The sequence below is a fragment of the Furipterus horrens genome, unplaced genomic scaffold (genome assembly GCF_987537825.1).
Source record: "Furipterus horrens unplaced genomic scaffold, mFurHor1.1.pri manual_scaffold_5, whole genome shotgun sequence".
NCBI lineage: Eukaryota > Metazoa > Chordata > Mammalia > Chiroptera > Furipteridae > Furipterus > Furipterus horrens.
The window spans coordinates 34603442-34629826 of NW_028327175.1; the positions used below are offsets into that span (position 1 = coordinate 34603442).

General features: G+C 37.8%; 1 protein-coding gene and 1 pseudogene across 1 annotated transcript in view; one reads left to right on the forward strand and one right to left on the reverse strand.

The window, feature by feature from the left end:
• Positions 1–7381: 7381 nt before the first annotated feature.
• On the forward strand, positions 7382–7909 carry LOC150008364 (ras GTPase-activating protein-binding protein 2 pseudogene; annotated as a pseudogene).
• Positions 7910–20230: 12321 nt separating this feature from the next.
• The window catches only part of LOC150008365 (gastric triacylglycerol lipase-like), a 40137-nt gene continuing 33982 nt past the window's right edge, over positions 20231–26385 (reverse strand). The window contains exon 11 of the mRNA XM_090278927.1: positions 20231–20599. Within this exon, the coding sequence (XP_090135053.1) occupies positions 20363–20599 (237 nt within the window). The 3' untranslated portion in view covers positions 20231–20362. The remainder of the gene's footprint in view (positions 20600–26385) is intronic.

The following is a 26385-nucleotide window of genomic DNA, read 5'->3' on the forward strand; positions in this document are numbered from 1 at the left end:
CTCCCCTTCATCCTATTCTTTGTTAATTTTTTAATTTTAAGTTCTCTCCCTTTCCTTCCTATTCCCTCCTCCTAATCCCCTTCCCTCCCCCTTATCCTCGACCTCCCTCCGATTACTTTCTCTCTCTCTCCTTTCTCTGCGCTAAGCACTTTCAATTTTATTAAATTTCTTTCTTTATTTTGTCCCCCTTCAATCTACATTTGCTTTTCTTTCCTCCCTTGCCCTTATTTTCCTTCTCTCCCTATAAATATTCCCCCTCTCTTTCTTTCTCTCTCCCTATTCCATTTTATATTCCAATCTTTTAATATTCAAATTATAATTCTAATCTATTCCACTCTCCCTTCACCCTCCCATTCTTACCCCTTCTCTCTTTCCACCCTATCCCCTCACTTCTTTCCCTCCCTCTTGTATTTCTCTCCTTCATCCTATCTTTTGTCAACCCTTCAATTTCAGTCTTTCCCTCCCTAATATCTCCTCTTCCTCCTGATTTCCTTCCCTCCTCTGTGTTCTTTCCCTCCCCCACCCTCTTGCTTTCCCACCTCTTATTCCTCTCTCTATATATTCTCTCTTTCTATCTTGCAAATTTATATCATGTTTTAATCTCCTAATCTTTTTTATAATATATAATTTTTTAAAAATTTTAATCCAGTCCCCTCTCTTCTTCCTCCCCTTTTTCTTGCGTTCTCTCTCCTACCCTTCTCTTCTCTACTTTCTCTCTCTCTTTCCTCTCTCCCTTCCTGTCTTGCTATTTTCTACTCTGTATTTTTATTCTTGAAAAATTCTTTCTCAATCAGTTTCCTACCTTCTAACCTCCTCAGCCCTCTGCTTCAATTTCTGGCTGTCTGTCTGCCTGGAGGTCTGTTGTGTCTATCCTCCCTCCCATGCTAATCATATAGCATATACCGATTATATAATCCTAATACTATACACTTACACTTTCTCACTCCACACTGTAACCCTCTCCTCCTTTTCAAACATACAGAGTAAATGTTAATTGCTGTCTTACATAACCTTGATCCCAATTGCTAATATTATTACTCTATCAACTTCCCACACGAAAATTACTCTTCTTTCATTTAAAGACTCCTATCTGTTTCTCCTATGAAATAAGAGTTCCAATATCTCCACAAGTATATTAATACAGGCTTATTTGCAGCCTATAGTGAGATTGTAGTTGGGGGAGATATTGGAGGGTGTGGGTTTCTTGCCTGTGTTGTGTCATTATGTTTTAGCAGCACCTCCACAAAAGATCTCAAGACAAGGTGGGCAGAGTGACCCTCAATCAACTAACCAGAGAAAAAGACCCACCAAAGAGTAGCTGAAATACATCGTCGTCGGCAGCCGTCCGTCTCGAGAGACGATGGTGTAGCTTCTTAAGAGTCTATCTGCACCGCCGAGAATGGCTGTGCAGTCCGACTCGGGAGTGACACGGTATCTGTCTCCTCCCGTGTTGAATCGACATCTTGCGATGACGCTGGAGTGTCCTCTCCAGTGAAGCTGAAGCTACGGAGCCTGGGCAGGGTGATATGGAGGGTCTGCTGTTGCCCATGCAGCAGACCCCCCCTCTCTTCACAGCTGAAGGGTCCAAGGGAAAGACGGAGTCAATACAGCTTGGCTTCAGGTGCGCCGCAGGAGTTGCCGGTGTTGACTACAACGTCAAACCGCCTTAGGGACTCCGGCTCCGGATTTTCTGTCGGGGTTTACTCCCTTAGCCTTTCCCCTGAAGAGGTATGCTGCAAGGCAGCGGAGGTTTTTTGGAGTCAGAGTTTTCCTTCTCTGACTGAAATACAACCAGACAGATTAAAGAAATAACATCAAGGACAACACAGATGGAGATCCAAGATGGCGGAGCAGTAAGTGGAAGTTACACTAACCTCCTCCCAGGACCAGCCAGTGCTGACTCAGCCCCAGTACAGCAGACAGACCATTCTCCTCCAAGTGGCATCAGACTAAGAGGAAATAAAAGCCCTGCTTACAGGAATTAAGTTGCCACACCCACGGTCCTTAAGCCTGATGACTAATCACAGATTGAGTAGATTAACAACTAAAGAAGACAGACAAAGGCAGCAGATCCCTGGAAGTCTCCAATAGGCTGCCTACGGCCAGTCTGGTACATGATCTGACGCTACCAGAGGCAGATCCAGGACAAGAAGATCATTCTAAATAGCACCAACAAACAATAGGAATCACAAAAATGGGAAGACAGAGAAACAACCCCCCATCAACAGGAAAGGTAAAATCCCCAGAGAGAGAGCTAAAAGAAATAGAGGGGAGAAAAATATCAGATACGGAATTCAAAACATGGATTATGGAGAAGCTGTATGTGCTCAGCGGAAACTGCAAAGAACTCCAGGGAAACTATAAGAAACTCCAGAAAAACTACAAGGAACTTACAGAGAATTACACGAGCATGAAAAAGGACATAGAAGATATCAATAAGAGCCAGGAGAAAATGAGGAATACGATCTCTGAATTGAAGAACACAGTAGAACGAATTAAAAGCAGGCTAGAGGAAGGAGAAGATCAGATCAGCGAGCTGGGGGACAACATACACAAAAACTCCCAGACAGTGAAAAAAAATGAAAAAAGACTCAACAAGACTGAAGAGGTTCTAAGACAGCTGCAGGACAACATGAAACATAATAATATCCATATCATAGGAATTCCAGAAGGAGAAGAAGAAGAGCAAGGGATAGAAAACCTGTTTGAAAAACTAATGACAGAAAACTTCCCTCACATGAGGAAAGAAAAAGTCACTATGCAAGTCCAGGGAGCAGAGAGGGTCCCAATGAAGAAGAACCCCAACAGGCCCACCTCAAGACACATCATAATTAAAATGGCAACATTCAAAGGCAAAGAGAGAACCCTAAAAGCAGCAAGAGAGAAACAACTAATAACATATAAGGGAGCTCCAATAAGGCTATCTTCAGATTTCTCAGCAGAAACACTACAAGCCAGAAGGGAATGGCAAAAAATATTCCAAGCAATGAAAAACAAAGGCCTACAACCTAGAATACTCTACCCAGCAAAGCTCTCATTCAAAATGGAGGATGAAATAAGGAGCTTCCAAGACAAAAGAAGGCTAAAAGAATACATCTCCACCAAAGCAGCAATGCAAGAGATGCTAAAGGGTCTGCTTTAAGAAGATAAAGAAACAAAGAGAGACAGAGAAGAACATGAGTACAAAGGGGAAAAATGACAATGAATAAGTTCTTATCGGTAATAACCTTAAATGTAAATAGGTTAAATGCTCCAATTAAAAGACATAGGGTAGTTGAATGGGTTAGAAAGAATGACCCACATATATGCTGTCTGCAAGAGACCTACCTTAGAAAAAAGATATACACAGACTGAAAGTAAAGGGATGGAAAAAGGTATTTCAAGCAAATGGACATGAAGAAAAAGCTGGGGTAGCCATACTTATATCAGACAAAACAGATTTCACAGCAAAGGCCATAAAAAGAGACAAAGAAGGGCATTTCATAATACTTAAGGGAAAAATCCATCAAGAAGATATAACCCTTATAAATATATATGCACCCAACTTAGGAGCACCCAAATATATAAGGAAAATTTTAAATGACTCCAAGAAAGATATAGACATCAACACACTCATAGTAGGGGACTTTAACACCCCATTGTCAACAATGGACAGATCTTCGAAGCAAAGAAACACCAAAGATATTGAGGCAATGAACAACACTCTAGATCAAATGGACTTAGTCGATATATATGGAAGTTTTCACCCCAAAGAAACAAAATATACATACTTCTCAAGTGCACATGGAACATTTTCAAAGATAGACCACATGGTAGGACACAAAACAAGCCTTAACAAATTCAGGAAAATTGAAATTATATCAAGCATCTTCTCAGATCACAATGGCTTAAAATTGGAAATCAACCTCAAGGGAAAAACTCAAAAACATTCAAACTCATGGAGAATGAATAACATGCTATTAAATAATGAATGGGTTAACAATGACATCAAGAAAGAAATCAAAAATTTTCTGGAAACTAATGATAATGAACACACAAGAACCGAAAACCTATGGGATACAGCGAAAGCAGTCCTGAGAGGAAAGTTCATAGCATTACAGGCCTACCTAAAAAAGCTAGAAGAATCTCTAATAAAAAATTTAACCCTACAGCTACAAGAACTAGAGGAAGAACAACAAGCAAAACCCAGATCAAGTATAAGGAAGGAAATAATCAAGATCAGAGCACAATTAAATGACATAGAGTCTAAACTAACATTTCAAAAGATCAACAAAAGTAGGAGCTGATTCTTTGAAAACATAAACAAAATTGACAAGCCTTTAACCAGGCTCATCAAGAAAAAAGAGAGGGACCCAAATAAGTAAAATCAGAAATGAAAGAGGAGAAATCACAACTGATACAACAGAAATATGAAGGATTGTAAGAAATTATTACGAACAACTGCATGGCAAGAAATTTGACAACCTAGAGGAAATGGACAAATTCCTGGAAACCTATAGTCTTCCCAAACTGAATCAAGAAGAAACAGAAAGTCTGAATAGACCAATAACAGCTAGTGAGATTGAAGCAGTAATCAAAAAACTCCCAGCACACAAAAGCCCTGGACCGGATGGCTTCACAAGTGAATTCTACAAAACATTTAGGAAAGAATTAACTCCTATCCTCCTCAGACTCTTCCAAAAGATACAAGAAGAGGGAAGACTCCCAAACTCGTTCTATGAAGCCAGTATAACCCTAATTCCAAAACCAGGTCAAGACACAACAAAGAAAGAAAACTACAGGCCAATATCGCTGATGAACATAGATGCTAAAATCCTCAACAAAATATTGACAAACCGGATCCAGCAACACATTAGAAAGATCACACACCACGATCAAGTGGGATTCATCCCAGGGATGCAAGGATGGTTTAATATTCGCAAATCAATAAGCATAATACATCACATAAACAAAATGAAAGACAAAAAACCACATGATCATATCAATAGATGCAGAAAAAGCATTTGATAAAGTACAACACCCATTTATGATAAAAACTCTCAGCAAAATGGGAATAGAGGGAGCATACATACATGGATGGAACTAGAGAGAATTATGCTTAGCGAAATAAGCCAGGCAACAAAAGAAAAATACCTTATGCTGTCACCTATTACAGGAAACTAATGAACAAAACAAACAAATGATCAAAATTAAACCAGAGCTATGTAAACAAGAAGTAGACTAACAGTAACAAGGCGAGAGGTGTGAGGGAGAGAAGGGGGTAAGATGGGGAAGGGTCTAGTCAGAGAACATGTATAAATGACCCATGGAAATGGACAACAGGGTGGGGACTAAATGTGGGAGAAGGGGTGGCATTGTGCAGGGAAGCAATAGGGGGAAAAAAGTGAGACAACTGTAATGGAAAAACAAACAAAAACTTTTTTTTAGTGGGGGAAAAATGAAAATATGAAGAATGGAAATGCCAGTTCAGTGAATATTAGGACAAAGATTTTTCTTCACTTTGTATATTTTTATCCCTATCTGATCCCTCCAGAGTTTGGCATTCTAAACAAGTAAGTAATGACATAAGTTCCTTTGCATAGAACTAATAAGACCAGTTGTCAACAGAGGTTCTTTTTTTTTTGACCAAGTCTTTGACTGGAATGTCAAGCCTAAAGGAGACATACTTGGGCTCAGGTTGTTACCAAAAAGCCCTGAGAACTGGGAAAGAATTTCAAAGGTAATAAAAGCCCACAAGATAAAAGGCCTGGTACCATGGTTGGTTGTGCGATCCACAGCAATCTTTCCAGGGAAGGAACGAAGGTTGTTTTCCTGAAAGATGGCTAGAAGGGACCTTAAGGCACAATGAAAAACCAGAAAGACTTGGAAAGTACAGGTGTGTACAGGCAAGGTATGTGGTTCTGCTTCTGTGCCCTGAAGGGCAGATTGAAGCTCACCCAAAATGTTCCTTGCGTAAGTTCCAGCAAAGCAGAACTAAAGATCATAAGTGATCATTTGCTGCTCTTGTTGTGTTTATGCAAATGAACAGGAAAAATTAAAAATGGACTTAATGCAGTCCCTTTAATGACAAGGAGGGTAATCTTAGGGAGAAAAATCATTATTCAAGGAAAATCACAATGGTCAGTGGTAGACTATAAAGTAGTGCAGCTAACCGTCTTAAAAGTTTCTTTTCATTTAAAATATTGTTTCACTTGAAAATTAAACCATGTCTGTGATATCATCAAAGATATTCAAGTTGCAGGCAAGTAGAATGTCAAGTGCCTTGCAACTGGGTATCTTCTCAATAAGACAGACTTACAGATTTAGAGACTTGTTTGTGGGTTCTGTTACATAAATTAACATGTGTTTTCTGTTTTCAAAGGGCATAAGCCTATGTCTGCATTACCTGAGTGATTGTACGTATAAGCCGCACTTAATCCTCTCTGCAGCGCTGCCTCCTGAGACTCAACGGTTTGGCTGAACTAAATGACTGGGTTGGTGAAGAATGAGGTGGTCTGTGGGCTTCACTTTAAAACTGGTTTCTCTTTTCTATCTTAATGGCTTGGACAGAAAGGGCCCAGAGGTCTGAGAGGGGGGAAACCTAAACTATTTACCTCAGCCCAAACTAAGTATAATGGGCAAAAGGGTTTGGGACAGGTGAGATGTGTCTAGCACACCTTCCTCCAAAGAAGCCCTTTTTTTCTTTTTTTTCCCCTAATCTGGAACATTGAAAAATTAATCCCTGCCTTTTGTCATCTAGTAGTTATGGATTGAAATATGTCTTTTAACGCTTTTTGCCAAATCTGTTGCCCCCAGAACACAACAAGGATGCCAGCCTGTTAAACTAAGCACGCCGTTGTCCAGAGACCGCCAACTGACCGGGAATCTGCACGATCCTTCCCCATGTGGGAAGGCCACCCTCCCCTCCACACCCCCACTATTATTAGTGATTTCTGGACCCAAGGGTAGGTAGGATGACGACCATGTCCAGCTTGAAGCAGCTAGAGGAACTTGAGACCTTCGCCCAGTGTCTTTTACAAGATTACAAAGGGTCTTGATATCTGAGGGGGAGGGATAGTTATTTTTTATTGTTAAAATAATTAATTAATCACATATTTACTAAAAAAAAGAGATAGAAGAAGAAGAAGAATATATGAAATGGTGAAGTGGGAAATCTTGTATGTACGAACCATGGGTATGAACTTGGGGGGGGGATTGCTGGGGGAGGGCGATGCTGGGTGGAGGGGAGTAAAGGTGAGAAAGTTGGAACTATTGTAACAATATAATCAATAAAATACATTAAAAAAAAGAAATTAGAGAAATCTAGTTCTCCTACTACTGTCGAGAGTTGAAGTTAACCATAGTTCTCTCTCAGTCACTTCATGTGCATGAATAAGGAACTATGGAACATCCTGGTTCCCATCCTAGAGGGCCAAGACTAGGCAGAGTAGATGTGGAACAAAATGAATCTGATCACCTTAAAGTAATTCACTGTCTTGTCAGTTATCAACTTTTTGTGGTAATTTGCCACATGATGTTGATGAAAATGAACTAAAATAATTCTTCATGACTTTTGGAAATGTTACGGTTCTTCACATCTATACCAGATGTGTTGGGGGAAAGCTTCCAAATTTTGGTTTTGTGGTTTTTGATGACTGTGAACCAGTTCAGAGACCCTTAATTGCAAAACCAATTATATTTCAAGGTGAAGTATGTTTAAATGTGGAAAAGAAAGTTAAAGCTGCAAGAGAGTGAGAAGCTAGAGATGGTGGTGATGATAAGGGATATTAGGCACAACAATTGAGGTGCTGGTGGTGCTCATGGAATAGTGGGTGAAAGAGTGATGTGTGAGGAGAATAGAATAGGACCTCCTCCACGAAGTGGCATGGCATGGACACTTGACTCTCAAGGAAGAACCAGGCATATTTAAGGCCACTTTATAGGACAGTGTTGCTGAAGCTTTGCTGTTGGCAAAATCTTCGCATTGGTACGCGCTTCATCATGTTTGCATTCTTGTTAATTTATTTTGGCTTAGGTTAGAAATGTGACACAGTCTTTTTGATCGTTTCTTTGATGTGAAACGTACCTTTGGTTTTGAGTTACACTGAGGTGGACATTACTTCCCCAATTTCATAACAGGATCCACATTGTTAATTTATAAATCTAGACTTGCAGAATTAAGGACTGAGGTATGACTTTATCTTAAATTATGTACAATGAAATGAACTTTTTAAAAAGACATGCTCAATAAATTCTGGTTCTTTGAGTCTAGAAGTCCTCTACTGCACATTTTTTAAGTGTTATTATTTCTGCCTATTAATGTTGGAAACACAAATGGTGCAATTGGAAAATTTTGCCTTTTTTCTTGGCTCCCTCCAAAATGCATACCAGCAGAAAATTGTTGTGCATGTATCAAAATGTAATAATATGTATTTTGAACTAATTAACATCCACATCTGTAGAAAGTATCTTTTATCCTTTTTTCCAATAGAGAATAGTTTGAGAAATGATGAGAGCACTTTATCTCCTTTTTGTGACCAGTGTGTGTACACATAACAGCACTGCAATTATATTCCAGAACTTCACATGCTATGATCTTGAAAACTAGCCCAGATTCAGAAGTCCATATCTCAGATTTTTCTACCTGCCCCTCTTCTGTACAGGGATGGCTGGCTGCTTAAGAAACAACTCCTTCTCTTTTTCCTTTCTTTAAACTGTGTATAGTTAAAATTATCTTTACTGTATATTTGTTCTCTAGTAATGTAATAAGTATCATTGTGCCTTTTATTAATACATCATTACAGCTTTGCTGGTAATTTTGTATGAACAGTGTATGAACTCTTGTGCTGCAAAGCCAACCAAGCTGCAAAATGTTGAAAAAAATCACTGAAGTGTATAAAAATTGCAGAATCTTTACAATTAGCAAAATTGACTAGTATATTATTCATCTTCTTTACTTTAATGACTCGTGTTCTCTGTGGCAGGGAGTCTTTTGTGATTGGAAGGAAGATGAAAGGAGGAAGTTGGTTATTTGAATAAGTCTCTTGTTGACTGTTCTCTTAGCATGAATGTGAGCATTGAAGCAGATCACATGAGAGGTGCTTGGAAAAGACAATCAACTTGATGTACATAATTGACACTTTAAAAGCAGTCAGATTCCATAAATGGCAAGTAAACATGAACAACGACACTGTGATTTTCAGAGAAAAGAACGGCAGTTCTTAAGTGTTTGCATTTTCTATTTTGGGGCAGAGTAATGTCATTAATTGTGCACAGTTCTTGAACTGATGTCAGCAACCGAGTAGCTCTGAATTTAAGTCTGGGATGACATCTTTTATCTTTACATGAATCTCTAGACAATTCTGTAAGAAAACTTTGTAGCTACTGGATTATTGTCTGTCTTTATAGCAAGTTCGAGTAAACCTCATGAATGGCATTCAGTACATATCAGTTTCTGATGTTGTAAGCCAGGAGTGGTAAATAAGTGTGACCACTTAAAGGGGCTTGTTAGCATGGAAGACTTCTCCATTCTATCTTGGGAAAAACAAAAATGCACTTGACATAGTAGCAAACTAGTTTTGAATCACAGAAACTGTTTACTATTTAGTAGACTAACATATTTTGTTTTCCACGTACTGGGCAATATAAGTGCAATTAAATCTGTCCCTTTGTTTCTTTTGAATGAGTTCTTCCATGTTTGAAGAAAAGTCTTGCCCTATTGCATATATTTTGTAGACACAGATATCTAATAATTTCTGTTTTGGGGGACTTAAGTATTATTCTTTGTCCTTTTTAAAACACTTTTCACACTTTCTATGTAAAGTACTTGAAGTTCTTACCAGAAACTTAGTTTTGAGTTTTGAGGCCTTTATCAAACTACTTTTTAAATCAGTGGTTTATTACCAGTGTTCTTTATAGCATATTTTTTCTCTACTGTTTTACTTCTTTCTTCCCATTTCATATATCTAAAATTTCCAATCCAGGATATTGCCCTGCTCTAGAACCAAAAGTAACAGCAGATGTCAAGTGTAGTAGGAAATAAGAACAATGCGTCATTCAGCTTCAGGATCAAAATACCATGAACAAAATATTAAAACATCACATGTAGAAGTTTGCATGGTGATTGGTCACCAGCCATACTGTGGACTTTTAATATTTGTTCCATTTTCAGTGAACCAGAGTAAAAATATTTCTCTACCATTAATGTTGTTTGTTGAGTTTTATCAATGATGATATTCTATCCTTATGACACTATTGCAACTAAATTGGCTTTAGTAGGTGTATTAGATGGATAACCATCTTTACTGCTGTGAAGCTTGAAGCATTATATGCCAGTAGAATCCAGTTTAATTGTTTCAGGTAGAAATTATTCTTTCAGTTTCCATTTTAAATGTGTTTGAAGTAAACAAAAAATTAACGGATTCTACAAAAAATAAAAAAGAAACATATTGATGGTGCCATTTTCTTTATATAAAATTATTGGTTGGAGTTTGAATGATGTGGTTGTGTTTACAAGTGAGTTATGCAATTAAAACACTTATATTTTAAAATTTAGTTGCTCCTTTACAACAAACATGTATAAATCTACAGCTCACAGTGAGAGAAAAAAGAACCATATATTGATTTGGTAAAATAGTTAGAAATTTATTTTTGGAAACTATTATTTTTCTTAGTTTGAAAATTCCTACCAGTAATAGTGAAGAAATAATTATTGTTGAAAAGAACAAAATGGCAAGTTATAAATAACAAGTTTCCACAAGCATCATAATAAAACTGAAATTGCATTGTTTCAAAAAAATGAAAGATATATCAACACTGTATTTACATATTTTATATTAGTAATATCTTAATTTTACTTAACTCTGCTTGACTTTTGTTTGCAATAACATTTTTGAAAGAAAAATATGATGATGCATTCTCATGAAGAGCAACACAAAAGGAGAGGGCTTTGCTAGCTATCCTAAAAAATTCGAAGTTTTCACTATTAGATGAGAAGTAGATTAACTATGTTCCTTCATGTCATTGTTTGCATAGCTTTAAACAAAAGAATGAAGGATGTGTTCATTTGGCTTTTTATTGTGTTTGAAAATGATTTGGAGACAGAGTCTGTACACATGTAAATCCTAGTAGACTTGGAAAGAGATCTATGATTCTTACAATGATAATACAGCCAAACAATCAAACATGGTCTTGCTTCTTTATAAATACCCTTAAATTCTGATTACGTAGGGGTAATTGTGGCAGTCATATGAACTAGTAAAAGGGAGTCAGTTTCCAATCTGCAACATGGAGGAAACATGATGCTTTCTCTACTCCTTAGAGTTCCCTGAACCTCCTCAACTGCATTCCACTCTCCCTTTCCTCTTGCTAACTCTCCTTCATCTTTAGGTCTCAACTCAGCCATTGTTTACCTGAGGAACACCATCATGACACTGTTTCTCCTCTCTCCATACAGGACTGAAAATTATTTTTATACATCATCATGAAAATATAGTTACCTTTATTATGGGATTTATGATTGATAGACTATTTTTTAGATCTCTTCACTTGGACACAACACACTCACTCAAAGAGAGCAATTTCTTAAGTTTAGGGGTTCCAATTTGTTCAAACACTATTATATCCTCAGAGCCTACAACTTGCCTGGAACAAAGTACATGATCAATAAGTATTTGATGAAAAAATGATTAAAGAAAGAAAAAAATTGTGAAATTACCCGTACACACTTATGCACAGGCATACCAAACATCATTTTGCAATAACCTCCCTGATGCACTTAAAGATCATGTTATTAAGTTCATAGAAGTATAACACCAAGAACGATATTTCAATATACATGAGAAAAATATGTATGTATCAGAGTATTACTACCTTTTATTTCTTATGCTGATGATAAGAAGTTTTGGTAAAATAATAGGAAATTATAAACTGCTGAAAGAAAATATGTAATTTAAAGCTGTACAAATTGTTCCATGAAAACTACTTTGACTCCATAACCTTTGGAATAGACTTTAAATACACCATTGAAGAAATTAATGTTCAAGGCTTTAATTAGGCAAATAAAAACATGAATCTGGTGTAGAAAGCATCTTTGAATCAGGCTGTAATGTTGAGAGGTCAATGGCACGAGAAATGTTTGTACCTATAGAACCATATATTGTGTGATTCACATATTCACGAAGCTTTAGTTTACCTAATAAACTTGTATTAATAACAGTATTTGTTAAACTATCTGGGAGGTTTGTCACGGAAATGCTTTCATTTCCTTTTATTGCTTGGTATCTTTTCCTCAAGGTTCAACATTTCCTTTAAATGTCACCTTCGTGGTGAGGACTTCTCTGAATCTCCCTGCAGAGTTAATAGGTTGTGCCCCTAGGTGTCCTAGGTTTTTATCTGTATCTCTATACTAGCATTTCCATGTTTTAAATGTAAGCTGCTTTTCTGTTTAGATTGTGTATGATTAATAAAATAATGAATAAATGAATAAGCACATGAATAAAGATCTAAGGAGATAATATGAAAGCAACTGCTTGGGAAAATTTAGAGAACAAGAAAAGTAAATATAAGACAGTATTATCAATAGTGTTTTGTGTTGGCTTTGTTGAAGAAATGTAACAAGGTCTATAAGATCATGCCAGCCTACCCACAGGTATATACTGTGCTATATATGGTGTGCAAATTTCTTCATCTTTGGTTTTGGACACAGGAAAGAATACCGTAAGTCTAAATGCATAGACTTTAGGGTCAAACTCACCGAGCTCGAATTCTTGCACTGTCACCTATTGCATGAATAAATTGATATTGTTTTTAGCTTCTTACTTACCTTATTTGTAAAATCAGGATATCAGTGCCTGTCTTGCATATAGTTTTATATAAATTAGGCAAGATGATGTATACAGTCTACCTAGCATTAGGCATGGCACAGATGCATAATAAGTGGTAATTTTAAATTTTATAATAAATAACGACTAATTGCTTAAGATCTCATTTATTTATTGATAAAATTCTTATTGAATGTCTATCATATGCTTGAAAACTATCTCAGAAGCTAGAAATATAGTCTTTGAGAAGACAAACCAGGTTCCTGACCTCTAGGAGCTTATATTTCAGGGCATACAGAGACAATAAAGAAATGGACAAAGTTTTCATACATTGGCCCTGGCCAGGTAGCTCAGTTGGTTAGGGCCTTTTCCAAATGCACCAAGATTGTGGGTTCAATCCCCAGTCAGTCACATAGAAGAATCGACCAATGAATGCATGGGTAAGTGGAATAACAAATTGATGTTTTTTTCTTTCCATCTCCCATTCTCTCCCTCCTTCTCTCTCTCTCTCTCTCTCTCTCTCTCTCTCTCTCTCTCTCTCTCTCTCTCTCCCTCTCTCTCTTCCTTCCTCCCCTAAAATCCATAAAGATATTTTTTAAAGTTTTCATACACTGTGAAAAGTGCCACGAAGAAACAAAAGAACTATATGAAAGAGAAATGCATTATTTCACAAATATATGTGAAAACTCTTAGTGCTTATTAAATGACTCCATTTGATCGTCTTCATAAAATGCCAAGGTTTCCTTACCTCTTGGGAGTGAGTACATCATCATTACAACTCCTCTTAGAAGCCTAGAGTGACCCATATCACTCTGAAGAGTTAGCAATGACATTTATAAAGAACAGATGTTCATAACCTGGGGTCCATGTAACGTTTGTGTATTTAGGTCCATGCATTTCTAAAGTCAATAGCTCCTTTACTTCCATTAGATTCTCTAGTAAAACTTAAGGAATACTGTGAAAAAATATGAAAGATAAATTAATAGTATTAATGAAAAACAATTTGACAGACAATGAAATCCAGAGCTTTATATTTAGTAGTAAGATTTTTTATTGTGCCAGTGATTTTATGGTAAATGTCTTAAAATGTTTCATGTCCCCAGAGCATATCCATTTGATCATAGGAGGTAAATACAGAAGGTGAATAAGGTTAGGGATTTAACAGAGTAAGTTGCTGGCATCTTTAGGGTCATTCAGTAAGAGCTTTCCTCTACAGTGTAGCTGGGGTTTTCCTGTCAGTCACTTGGTACTGTGGAGGAGTAGGTTAAAAGAATACAAAGAAAGAAAAGAGTTTTCACAAATAATTATACTTAAAAGTATCTTAGGTCTTTGTAAAACTATGCTTTACTAGAAAATAATGTGTTTTATTAATATTACAATTATTGGTGAAAGTGAGTTGACTTTAAAATCCATAGCTTCTAGAAAAAAGAACACTTGCATATTAGTAAAATATAAAAGTCCTACCACAGTGGTCCAACATACCTGGCAACCTTGATGACCTTTTACATATAGACTAAGATTAGAGGAAAGACAATATTTTTTTTTCCTAATCTTTAAGACAATGGTAAAATAGATTACTGAAACTGGATCATCTTTGTTGGCTGTTTTGAAGACACAAAGATAGGCATGGTTTAAAATTTCTAGACAAAAACCAGTCTGGATACTGGGTATTGTTCTGGTCTGGCAAGTTGGTCTTGAATTGATCCTGTAGGTCTAGAGATAAGGGTGTTGATCTCACCCTATGATTCAACTGGTTCCAGCTTGTCCTTACTTCTCTTCTGTGATCGCCACTTTGGTAAGGCAAATTTATGAGTCCCTACCACAACAGAGGCAAGTAGAGAGTTGAGGAGAGAAGAGGTTTTGGTTAAGGGACAGAGATATTGGGACAGAATTATGAAAAACCACATTGGAGAGAAAACTAATGGGTGTTCTAAGAATTTATAGACAGAATCTACCACACTAAATCAATATCTAAAATATGAAAAAGCCTGAAAAACAAAGTTGTCTTTGGCTGTGTAATGTGATGGCAAGTAGGTCAAACATATTAAAAATATTAGTATTCCATTAGTTTAGACAACAATTTATATGTTATATATGTTTTACTTTCAACTTATTGTCCAAAGAATAGTTCTTCTGAATAATTATCATATTACATTTGCCTTTTTTAAAGTATATTTTATTGATTATATTGTTACAGTAGTTCCAATTTTTTCCCCTTTGCTCCCCTCTGCTCAGTACCTGCCTTCCCTCCAGCAATACCACTCTCCTTAGTTCATGTCCATGGGTCATGAATATAAGTTCTTTGGCTCCACCCTTCCCTATATTATTCTTAACTTCCCCGTATCTATTTTGTACTAACCAATTATGCTTCTTAATCCCTGCACCATTTCCTCACCTCTCTCCCCAACTCCTCCCAGCTGACAATCCTTCAAATCATCCCCATACCTATGATTCTGTTCCAATTCTGGTTTGCTTAGTTGGATTTTGTTCTTATTTTTTAGATTCAGTTGTTGATAGTTGTGAATTTGTTGTCATTTCAGTGTGAATAGTTTTGATCTTCTTTCTGTTAAGTAAGTCCCTTTGACATTTTGTATAACAAAGGCTTGATGATGATGAACTCTTTCAGCTTTACCTTGTCTGGGAAGCACTTCATCTGCCCTTCCATTCCAAATGATAGCTTTGCTGGATAGAGCAATCTTGGCTGTAGGTCCTTGCCTCTCATCACATTGAATACTACTTGCCAGTCCCTTCTTGCCTGCAAAGTGTCCTTTGAGAAATCAGCTGATAGTCTTACTGGCACTCCCTTGTAGGCAACTCTCTGCTTCTCTCTTGCTGCTTTTAGGATTTTCTCTTTATCTTTTACCTTTGGCATTTTAGTCATGATGTGTCTTGGTGGGGTTCCCTCAGGTCCAGCTCGCCTGGGACTCTATGTGCTTCCTGAACTTGTCTATCCATTCCCTTTGCAAAATTTGGGAAGTTTTCCTCCATTATTTCATCACATAAATTCCCAATTTCTTGCTCTTCCTCTTCTGGCATCCCTATGATTTGGATGTTGGCACATTTAGAGTTGTCCCAGAGGTTCCCAAGCCTCTCCTCATTTTTTCCAATTTCTGTCTCTTAACTCTGCACTGGTTGACTGTTTTTTTCTTCCTGCGTTCCAAATCATCGATTTGAACATGGGTTTTCTTACCTTCACCATTGGTTTTGTGTGGATTTTCCTTCGTTTCATTTAGCATAGCCTTCACTTCTTCTCTTATGCATTTGCCATACTCAAGTGTATCTGTCAAGCCTGTGAGCATCTTTATCACCAGTGTTTGGAATTCTGCATCTGTTAGGTTGGCTATCTCCTCATCTGTTAGGTTGGCTATCTCCTTGTCACTCAGTTCTCCCACTGGAATCCCGATCCTCTCCTTCCTTTGGGCCATACTTCTCTATCTCCCTCTCTATCTTCTCTGACAGGCTTCTGAGTTTGTTTACGTTCGTGTCCCAGGCAGAGCTGTCACTCCTGTTATGTTGCAAGGGGTGGAGCCTTAGGGATTTATCAGTACAGGGCAACCTGTTTCACCATGTTTTGGTGCTGTATGTTGTGGTGCTATATGTGGGGGAAGGGTGTGAGAGGGAACAATGCTGCTTGACCAGCACTCTCCCCTTTTCCAGTCACTTTTCCCACTTCCATATGGGACTGGTGCCTCTCTAGCTGTTGCCCTGGTCATCGTTCCCAGAGTGGATGGGTCTGCAGACATTCTAGAACCATGGGGGCCCTTTAAAGAAACAGACTCTGCTGAGAGAGCAGCAGTTTCTGCCTCCGCCCCAACCCCCACTGGTTTGCACAGTCAGAAGCAATGAGGCTTGATTTTCCCCAGTGCTGGGATCGTGAGCTGCAAGGTCTGGTGAGGAGCTGGGAACGCTCCCCAGGTGTCCCTCCTAACTTTTTAAGATGTGCAATTGTGCTTTCCGCCTGCTGTCACTACTGCCACCACCACCCCACGTCCTCTCTGCCCCAGCTCCGCCGCTCCTACCTGTCTGGATGAGTATTTCTTCTTCATATCTTTGTTTGTTGGACTTTCATGTAGTTTGATTTTCTGGAACTTCTAGTTGTTTCTAGTTTTGAGGTAGTTATATTCCTTCTTAGTTGTGGAGGGAAATGCAACGTGTCTGTCTACACCTCCATCTTGGCCGGAAGTCTACATTTGCCTTTTTCTGAGGATCATTCAAAAACTTTGAAGTTTTCTAAAGATCACTAAATATATATTCTCAGTGCTCTACTATTTTAATAGGGTTACCAAAAAAAATAAAAAAGAAATATAAAAAAAATCTTTAGCCTTAATTATGATCTTTAAAGTTATTGTTTGCCTCCTCTTGGTTATATTAATAATACCAAAAAAAAAAAAAAGAAATATAAAAAAAATCTTTAGCCTTAATTATGATCTTTAAAGTTATTGTTTGCCTCCTCTTGGTTATATTAATAATATATACATACATTTTATTTTTTCTCAGTATCTATACACATGCCATTTATATTTGTATAGCAGCATTTAAAGTCCATACACTTGTGTTAAATACAAATTTAGCAACTTCAAAACTAATTGAACTTGACTTGGCTTTCAACCTCCATTTTGTTTGAGGTAGAAAACTCAATTTTTCAATTCAATAAATTATAGATTATCTCAATTTTTATGTGGTAAAGTCACACTCAGTTCTAGAATTCCCTTTTTCCATATTGCTCTCCCCAGGAATTACAAAAGGCCTGTGAAGTTATACATTACTTAAAAATTGAAAAGAAGAGAGGTTTGGCCTCTCCTGGAGCATAAATCCACAGTGTGCCTTGCATTGCCACAGATACCCATTGTTTTACCACAGCCTGTGACTCCTGTAATATATGTTGCATTTACTGATAGTATTCCTTTATCCCAAATCTTCCCATCTGCTGTACCTTGTTGAACATGTCTGCACTTTTCTGGTGTGTCTTTCAGGCACTAAGCTGCAATGCATATTTTGTGAAGCCACCCTCAGGTCTATTTACATAGAAATATATGTCAATAACTACTTTTATTTATTTATCCATTTACTTTTGCCTTTTTAAAAATTTTATTGCTGTTCTTTTACAATCTGGTCCACCCCACTCCCCACCCCATCCCCGTTGCTTTTAACACATACTAAGCTGAACAGGCAAGTGCCATCTCTCCAGGCTATACACGCTGGGAGTGAGGCACACTTCCTCCTTGGTTTCTACTATCTTCCCACCTCTAGAATTTAGCCTAAAATGTGGCAGAAAGCAACAACATTATACTGGCATCAAGGCTCTCTTTACTATCCCCCCTCCCCCGGAAAACTCCTATATCTAGCTCAGAAAGTGTTTTTACTATTCATTCAGAATAGAGAAAAATTAGCTTTCATATCAGCAGGTATTCTTCCTAAGTCTATTATTATAATATCATATATGCTCATATTTCCTAAAAAAAAAATCTTTCTCAAAAAACTATCTCTTGTAGTTAAAAATGTTCAAGGTTATTGTTTTTTCTGTTTAGTTATTTACATTCAATTTAGACAGTCAATGAACTTCCTATGGCTGAGTTATTATATGTCATTTCCCCTTATATAATAAATGCCACCGATTTAACAAATAGAAGGCCTAAAGGTAATGAAAAAATATAAGGACAAATTTCAGATTTTATTTAAATAACTGGAAAAACATACATAGTAAGAAAAAATAATTGGCTTTTCTTAAAAGTATATAGATTCTTCAAAACAAGCATGATGCTTTTTATAGTTGGCCTTTGATAATATCAATGATATCACAATAAACTTGATGATATACATCTAATCCAAACAAAAAGTCTATATGATTGTAGTAAGAAATAGTTTTGTGGTAAATGTGGTTTCTGATTTGAGAAAGTAAAATGTTAACATCTTCAGGATCAGCCAACAAGTCACTTTCACCATTCCAGGTTGCAGTTGACACATTCATGTTTGTCATATTATACAATGGAGCAGTTGTCTAAATATAAATGAATAAATATAAGTGTTTTAACAGGAAATAACAACTAGAAAATTTTATTTACTAATTCTTTAAATGTTAAATTAAAATACTGTTTTAAAATAAGCTGAATTAAAATAATTATTACTATGGATGCAATGAATATGAAAGAATAGCTATTACAATTTTTACTTAGAAATCAGATACCAACTGAAACTAGATTGTTTGTTCTAATTCAGAGTATCCAAACATTCCACAGAAGTAATTCCACATAATCATGTTAATCAAAATTTTCTGTGGCTGTCAATATATTTACCAATAAATGATAAATACTAGCAGCCAAAGTAAAATCCGATTTTATCAAATTTGATGTTTATGTTAGTTCAAACTATACGCAAGCAAACCACATCAAACATGGAATTTAACTAATGTATAAAAGTAGGATAGAAAATAATCTTTTAGAAATTTTTTGTTTCCACTTAAAAAATAAAGGCAGGGGGATGAAAATAAATAAGAAAGCTTAAGGCTTTCTAACAAATGTTGAGGGACATGAAAATATAATAAGAATCATTAACAGATTTTCCCTGAATATGAACTTTGTTCTCTGTACTATGCTGTATACAAGGTATTCTGGGCTTATTTATATTTTATACATTAAACCCTACTATACCATGAAAAGTTGGATCCAAAAACAAAAAAAAAAACTGAATTGCATAAAATATGAGGTCACAATATTATGGGGTTAATAGAATTTCTTAGATGAGGCTGTGCTTAGGGAAATTTTATGAGTTTGGGGGAGCCATTATTTGGGGGGGGGGTGCAGGGCATCAATTGCAGGCAGTTGTACATTCTGACTTAACTATCCGTGGAAATGTGTTTGGATCTTGTGGCTGCCAGGACAGTGGCAGTTATTTTTAAAATCTTTTGGTTAGTTGGTACCTGTTTTGAGATTGAGGTCCAGGGCGATGGGAACAGAATAGCAGTAGGAATGGATCACACATCCTTTACTTCCCGATGTTTTGAACCAAGATTGTCTGTTTCTTCCTAACCCACCCTTGTTCTCTTCACCCCAGGAAGTGAAAGTGAGGTGACTTCGACTCAGTTTATAGCCTAATTAGCCTTTTCATGAAGTTAAACATGCAAAAGGGCCAGTGATATCCCAACTGTGCAGATGGAAAGATTGAGCTTCAGCAATTGTAGACAACAGAAAGCAATGCACTCAATCTCAAGCATGCATAGCAGCTGTCAGTACTCACTCCAAAGGCTGTCTTTTGGAAACACTCATGACTTATGGGTCATAATCTATGCTGAGTTTAGAAGATAAAGTGAATAACAGGATTGGAAGAGAAGTTTCATCTCTCCAGGAATGTACTTTTTCAAGCGTTTCTAGATAAATTGTTCAGTGAAAATCACATTCAAAAAATCATTTTCAATTAATAATGACAAATAGAAAGGTTTTTGATGCTATATATTTCCAAAGTCAAAATTATAGCAAGAAGCATTGCATCTCAAACATACAGAAAATCATGTGTGAGAGAAGAAAATAGTTTGAAAAAAGTTAATGAATAATTCTTCAAATCCGGAACTAATTTTTATCTTTTTCCATCATAGAAACAATTTCATTGTAAATTTCTTGAGGGGCATTTATTGCCCAGAGAAAGTCCCAGTGGTTGTAAGAAGGAATCTTCTTGTGGTAAATAAGATTAGAGAGTTTTGGAAGCAAAAGTTCCACATCTCGAGGGTCAGCCACCCAATCATTGCCGCCGTTCCACACTGCAATTGGCACATTCATGTCTGTCACATTGTAGTTGGGAGGTGTGGACTAATACACAAGAGAGAAAGAATCACAGTTTTTATAGATATCTGAACTTTATCCCTATACTGACTCTTTGAGTAAATGATAAAACATTAACTAGCATATATATTTTTTATTGAGATATAATTGACATAATCAAGGTATGAAAACATTGTATTAGTTTCAGGTGTACAACGTAATGTTTTGATATATGCGTTAGTGTGAAAGATCATCACAATAAATCTAGTTAATATCTTCAGTTTTTAGGGTTGCTGTTTTTTTCTAATGATGATAATTTATAAGATTCACTTTCTTGGCAACTTTAACATATACAAGAGAGTATTATTAACTACATTCACTGTGCTGTACATTACATTCTCAGGAATTACTTATTTTATAACTGGAAGTTTGTAACCTTTTTAGTTCACTTTCTCATTTTGTCCACCCTACACCCTCTGTCTCTGGCATCCACCCATCTATTCTCTGTAGCTAGGAGCTCATTTCTTTTTCTTTGTATTTATTATTTTAGGTTCCATGTACAAGAAATCTTTGTCTGACTTATTTCACTTAGTGCAATGCCCTCAAGTTTTATCTGTGTTGCCACAAATGTCATGACCTACTTTTATAAGTAAATTCTAAGCAATGGTTGCTCAGAGAACATCACCTTTATCTACAGAGCAAAGTGGATGCAATATGATTTAATCAGTGCTTCTCAAATTTAACAGGCCTGTGAATCACTTAGGGATCTTGTCAAAATGAAAATTCTGATTCAGTGTATCTGGGGAAGAGCCTAGACTCTGCGTCCCCAGGTGATGCTGATGTGGCTGGTCCTAAAGCACATTTTGAATAGTGAGGCTTTCAATAACAGTTCTTACAAATTGAAAACATAGATTTCCACTCCCACTAAAAGTAGTGAACTTGATTGGAGTCTAATTGTAATACATTGTGTCTCCCCAAACACTCTAAACTATGATCTCCTCAAAATGTCTTGAATCATTTATTTTAGCCTTGTAAAGACTTACCATTATGGTCAGGCTTTAGATAAGTTCAATTAAGGAATTGAATTTGTTAAATACTTACCTGATTTTACTTCCTATGGTTCACATTCTGAGAAAAGCTATCATCAGCCCCATACTCTATTTCTCAAAAATTGCCATTTACACATAGTCTTTATAAAGGCTCATAAAGAAGGACAATTTAATAAGAAAATCACTGCCAATTTACCAAAGGAATTTTGTTAGTTTTTTATACACTATTCTCCAGAAAAGTAATTCCATATACTACATTTTTCTATTCTCACCTTATGTAAAAGCCAACTTGTCATAGCAAAGGATTTGACTATATGCAATTCTCCTTAGTATTTTAATACTTTATTATACTTGAAGATATCCTGAGCTAATATTGCTTTTCTTGGAGACAGTGTGGATTTGGGATTAGACTATTTTGATCTCACTTAATGCTCCAACATGGAGTCCTCTGGTTATTGATGGTAGAGGCCAGGAGAAAGATTGATTCAAATCAAGTCTCAGTTTTGAGGGCTTGGTGAAGTGATGGTTGGGAGGAAAAATTGTTTTCAACCAATGTTTGATCTGTGGTGTTCTGAAAATCTCTTTAAAGATAACAAAGGCGTAAAAAAGGTTGGGGGCTATCTATTCTACACCTAAAATATTGTGGTTAAAAGACACAAATCCCTTTTAAATATTGAGTCATGGAAGCAGATGAAAATCAGTACTTTTGTTCAGCTACTACCTGGGTGAAAAAAATTGGGATTGGAATAAGGAAGAGAAGGAGAGAATCACACCAAAAATGTAGGCATTTCCTTTGTTCATATTTAGCCAGTGGTAATTTGAGAGTTTACCCTGAGAGAAGGAATTATTGACATTATCCCATTAAATATTGTCAATAGCTCCCTGTATGTATGTGTAGAGATAAAGAAGTTATTATCTAAACTCATATTGACCTCAAATAGGGCAGACTCCAAAACTTAGGTGCTTTGTGCTACAAAAAGTGGGAGGAGTGCACAATATGTCTGCCTATACCACATGGTGCCTTCTGCTGAAAAAGATTTCCAGCCTTGACCTGCAAGGACACCATCCTTCTCTTGTATCTGGAAGTGTCATGGAGTCATTACCCTGGCTGACAATGAAAGAGAAGATATTGTCTAAAAAGACCAGATAATAAGTGAATTTGGCAAAATAGCGGGGTACAAAGTCAATATTCAGAAATCGAAGACATTTCTGTACACCAACAGTAAAATATAAGAGACAGAAACTATAACAGAAATCCCATTTACTATAGCAACAAGAAAAATAAAGTACCTAGGAATACACTTAACCACAGAGATAAAAGACCTGTACTCGGAAAACTACATAGCACTGAAGAAAGAAATTAAGGAAGATACAAATAAATGGAAGCATACACCATGTTCATAGATGGGAAGACTCAACATCATTAGAATGTCCATACTACCCAAAGCAATGTATAGTTTCAACACAATCCCTATTAAAATACCAATGACATATTTCACAGGCCTAGAACAAATACTTCAAAAATTTATATGGAACCAAAAAAGACATCGAATAGCAAAAGCAATCTTGAGACAGAAGAACACAGTAGGAAGAATTATAATACCTGATATCAAACTATACTACAAAGCCACTGTAATCAAAACAGTCTGGTACTGACATAAAAACAGACATATAGATCAATGGAACAGAATAGAGAGCCCAGAAACAAACCCAGGTCTATATCATCAACTAATATTTGACAAATAAGGAAAGAACATAAAATGGAATGAAAAGAGCCTCTTCAACAAATGGTGCTGGGAGAACTGGACAGGGACATGCACAAAAATGAAACTAGACAACCAACTTACACCACACATCAGAATAAACTCAAGATGGAGCAAAGACTTAAATGTAAGCTGTGACACCATAAAAGTCCTGGAGAAAAACATAGGCAGGAACATTTCAGATATCCCACGTAGCAATATTTTCACTGATACATCTCCTAAGGCAAGGGAAATAAAGGAAAGAATAGACAAATGGGACTACATCAAACTAAAGAGTTTCTGCTCAGCAAAAGAAAACATCAGCAAGATGAAAAGGGAACAAACCATATGGGAAAACATATTTGCCAATGAAACCTCAGACAAGGGATTCATCTCCGAAATATACAAAGAACTTATACAATTCAACACCAAGAAGACAGACAACCCAATTAAAAAATGGGCAAAGGACCTGAACAAACACTTCTCCAAAGAGGACATACAGAGGGTCCATAGGCATACAAAAGAAAGTCAACATCACTAGCCATCAGAGAGATGCAAATAAAAACCACAATGAGATACCACATTACACCAGTCAGAATGGCCATCATCAGCAAATCAACAAACAGAAGTGCTGGCGAGGACGTAGAGAAAGGGGAATCCTAGTGCACTGTTGGTGGGAATGCAAACTGGTGCAGCCACTATGGAAAACAGTATGTAATTTCCTCAAAAAACTAAAAATGGATGGAACTGTCTTTTGAACCAGTGATTCCACTGTTAGGATTATACCTGAAGAATCTTGATACCCGAATTCAAAAGAACCTATGCACCCCTATGTTCATTGCAGCGCTATTTACAGTACCCAAGTGCTGGAAACAGCCTAAGTGCCCACCTGTAGATGAGTGGATCAAAAAACTGTGGTAAAGAGGGAGGAAGATGGCCGCGAAGTAGGGACAGTGTTCTCAGCTCGCTCCTGTTAAGGAGAGACTCCAGGAACGAATGCGGAGAGGAGTGACTGAGTGAGTGTGGATCTCCAATAGCGTGAACAGGGAGGAGAGCGTGGGAGCAACATGGAGGCGGGTGGGGGTGTTTACCACACACTGCAGGCTGAGTCATTCCGGGATTTGGTGCGTCTGCATTACCAAGCCGGAGAGCTCACTAGCTTGGAGGCTCCCCCTGCTAGGGGCACACCGATAAGTGAATTCTTGTAGGGAGTTAGGGAGAGGATTTGGCCGAAAAAGCCAGAGGAGGGAGAGAACAGTGAACAACCAGGACTGGGAGAAACTGTGTGATCTGAGTCTAGAGGGAAACCTCCTCAGCTGCAACCTCCGACAGAAAGCTGGGCACTCCGGGCACGCACAGCACTTGCGCTAGGGCCCTACAGAACAAAGGGACAGGTTTGGGGCAAGGAGACCGGCTGCACAGAAAAGCTGCTGCGGAACTCCGGACCGGGGGAGAGCTCCTGAGCAAGAGAAAACTGCATGCCCCTGGCACTTTGAGGGGTCTTGCTAGAATCCCACAGAACAAAGGCGGGTTTGGGGCTAGAAGAGAAATAGGACGTGCAGGGTGTGTAAGTAGGGAAGAGAGCAGAGGCGGTGGTTCTGGAGTGGAGACAGTTTTAGGGCGGGGAGAAGGGCCTGCAGGGAAAGGCTGCTGCGGAGCTCCAGGCTTGGGGAGAGCTCCTGGGTAGGAGAGCGCTGCGCTGACCGACCACACTAGACTCCTGCAGAACAAAGGGATGGTGCTGGGGAGGGAAGAAAGATAGAGTGCGCAGGCCTATAGACATGGAAGTCAGCGAAAGCTGTAGCTTGGAGTAGAGACAGTTTTGGGGCAAGGGGAAGAGCCCACGCAGGAAAGCCGCTGCAAAGCTCCAGACTAGGGGAGAGGCCCGGGGCAGGAAAGGGCCACTGGGCCCGGCACTTTGACCGACGGTGCCAGAGTCCTGCAGAACAAAGGGACGGTCTTGAAACAGGGAGAGAGGTAGGGTGCGCAGGCATATAGACAGGGAAGAGAGCAGAAGCTGTAGCCTGGGAATAGAGACACAACTGGAGGCAGGGCGGGGATTGCTGGCAGGCACAGGCTGGACCAACAGAGGGAAGGAGTAGCTGGACAAGCCTGAGGAGGGCTGAGGGTGCCTCAGGAGGGGACAACTAAACGCAGCTCACAGCAGAGCGGAGGTAGGTCCACAAATAAAAGACTAACAATAACAGAATCAAACAGAACCCTCCCACAGCCAGCCAACCAACCAGAAAAGATTTGATACTCATGGAATTTTGAATAGGGGCGGACTCAGGAAGGAAGGAAGGAAAAACAGAAAAATAAACAAACCAAAAATACTCAGAGACTGTGCATAAAAGTAGAATTGAGTTAAAATCCTCTCATTCTTTTATCTCTCACTCTCTCTCTCTAACTGCCCCTCCCATCCTTTCTTATTCTCTCTCCTTTTTCTCCCCTCCTCTTCCCTCCCTTCTCTCCCCTAAGCATGTCTCCCCTGCATCCTATTCTCAGTTAACTTATTAAATTTAAGTTCTCTCCCTTTCTCTCTCTCTCCTTTCTCTGCACTAAGCACTTTCAATTTTATTAAATTTCCTTAATTTTGTCCCCCTTCAGTCTACATTCATTTTTCTTTCATCCCTTGCCCTTATTTTTCTTCTCTCCCTACACATATTCTCTCTCTCTTTCTTTCTCTCTCCCTATTCCACTTTATATTCTATTCTTCTAATATTCAAATTACAATTCTAATCTATCCCCTTCTCCCTTCACCCTCCATTCTTACCCCTTCTCTCTTTCCACCCCATCCCCTCACTTCTCTCTCTCCCTCTTGTATTTCTCTCCTTCATCCTATCTTTTGTCAACCCTTCAATTTCAGTCTTTCCCTCCCTAATATCTCCTCTTCCTCCTGATTTCCTTCCCTCCTCTGTGTTCTTTCCCTCCCCCATCCTCTTGCTTTCGCACCTCTTATTCCTCTCTCTATATATTCTCTCTTTCTCTCTATCTTGCAATTTTATATCATGTTTTAATCTCCTAATCTTTTTTATAATATATA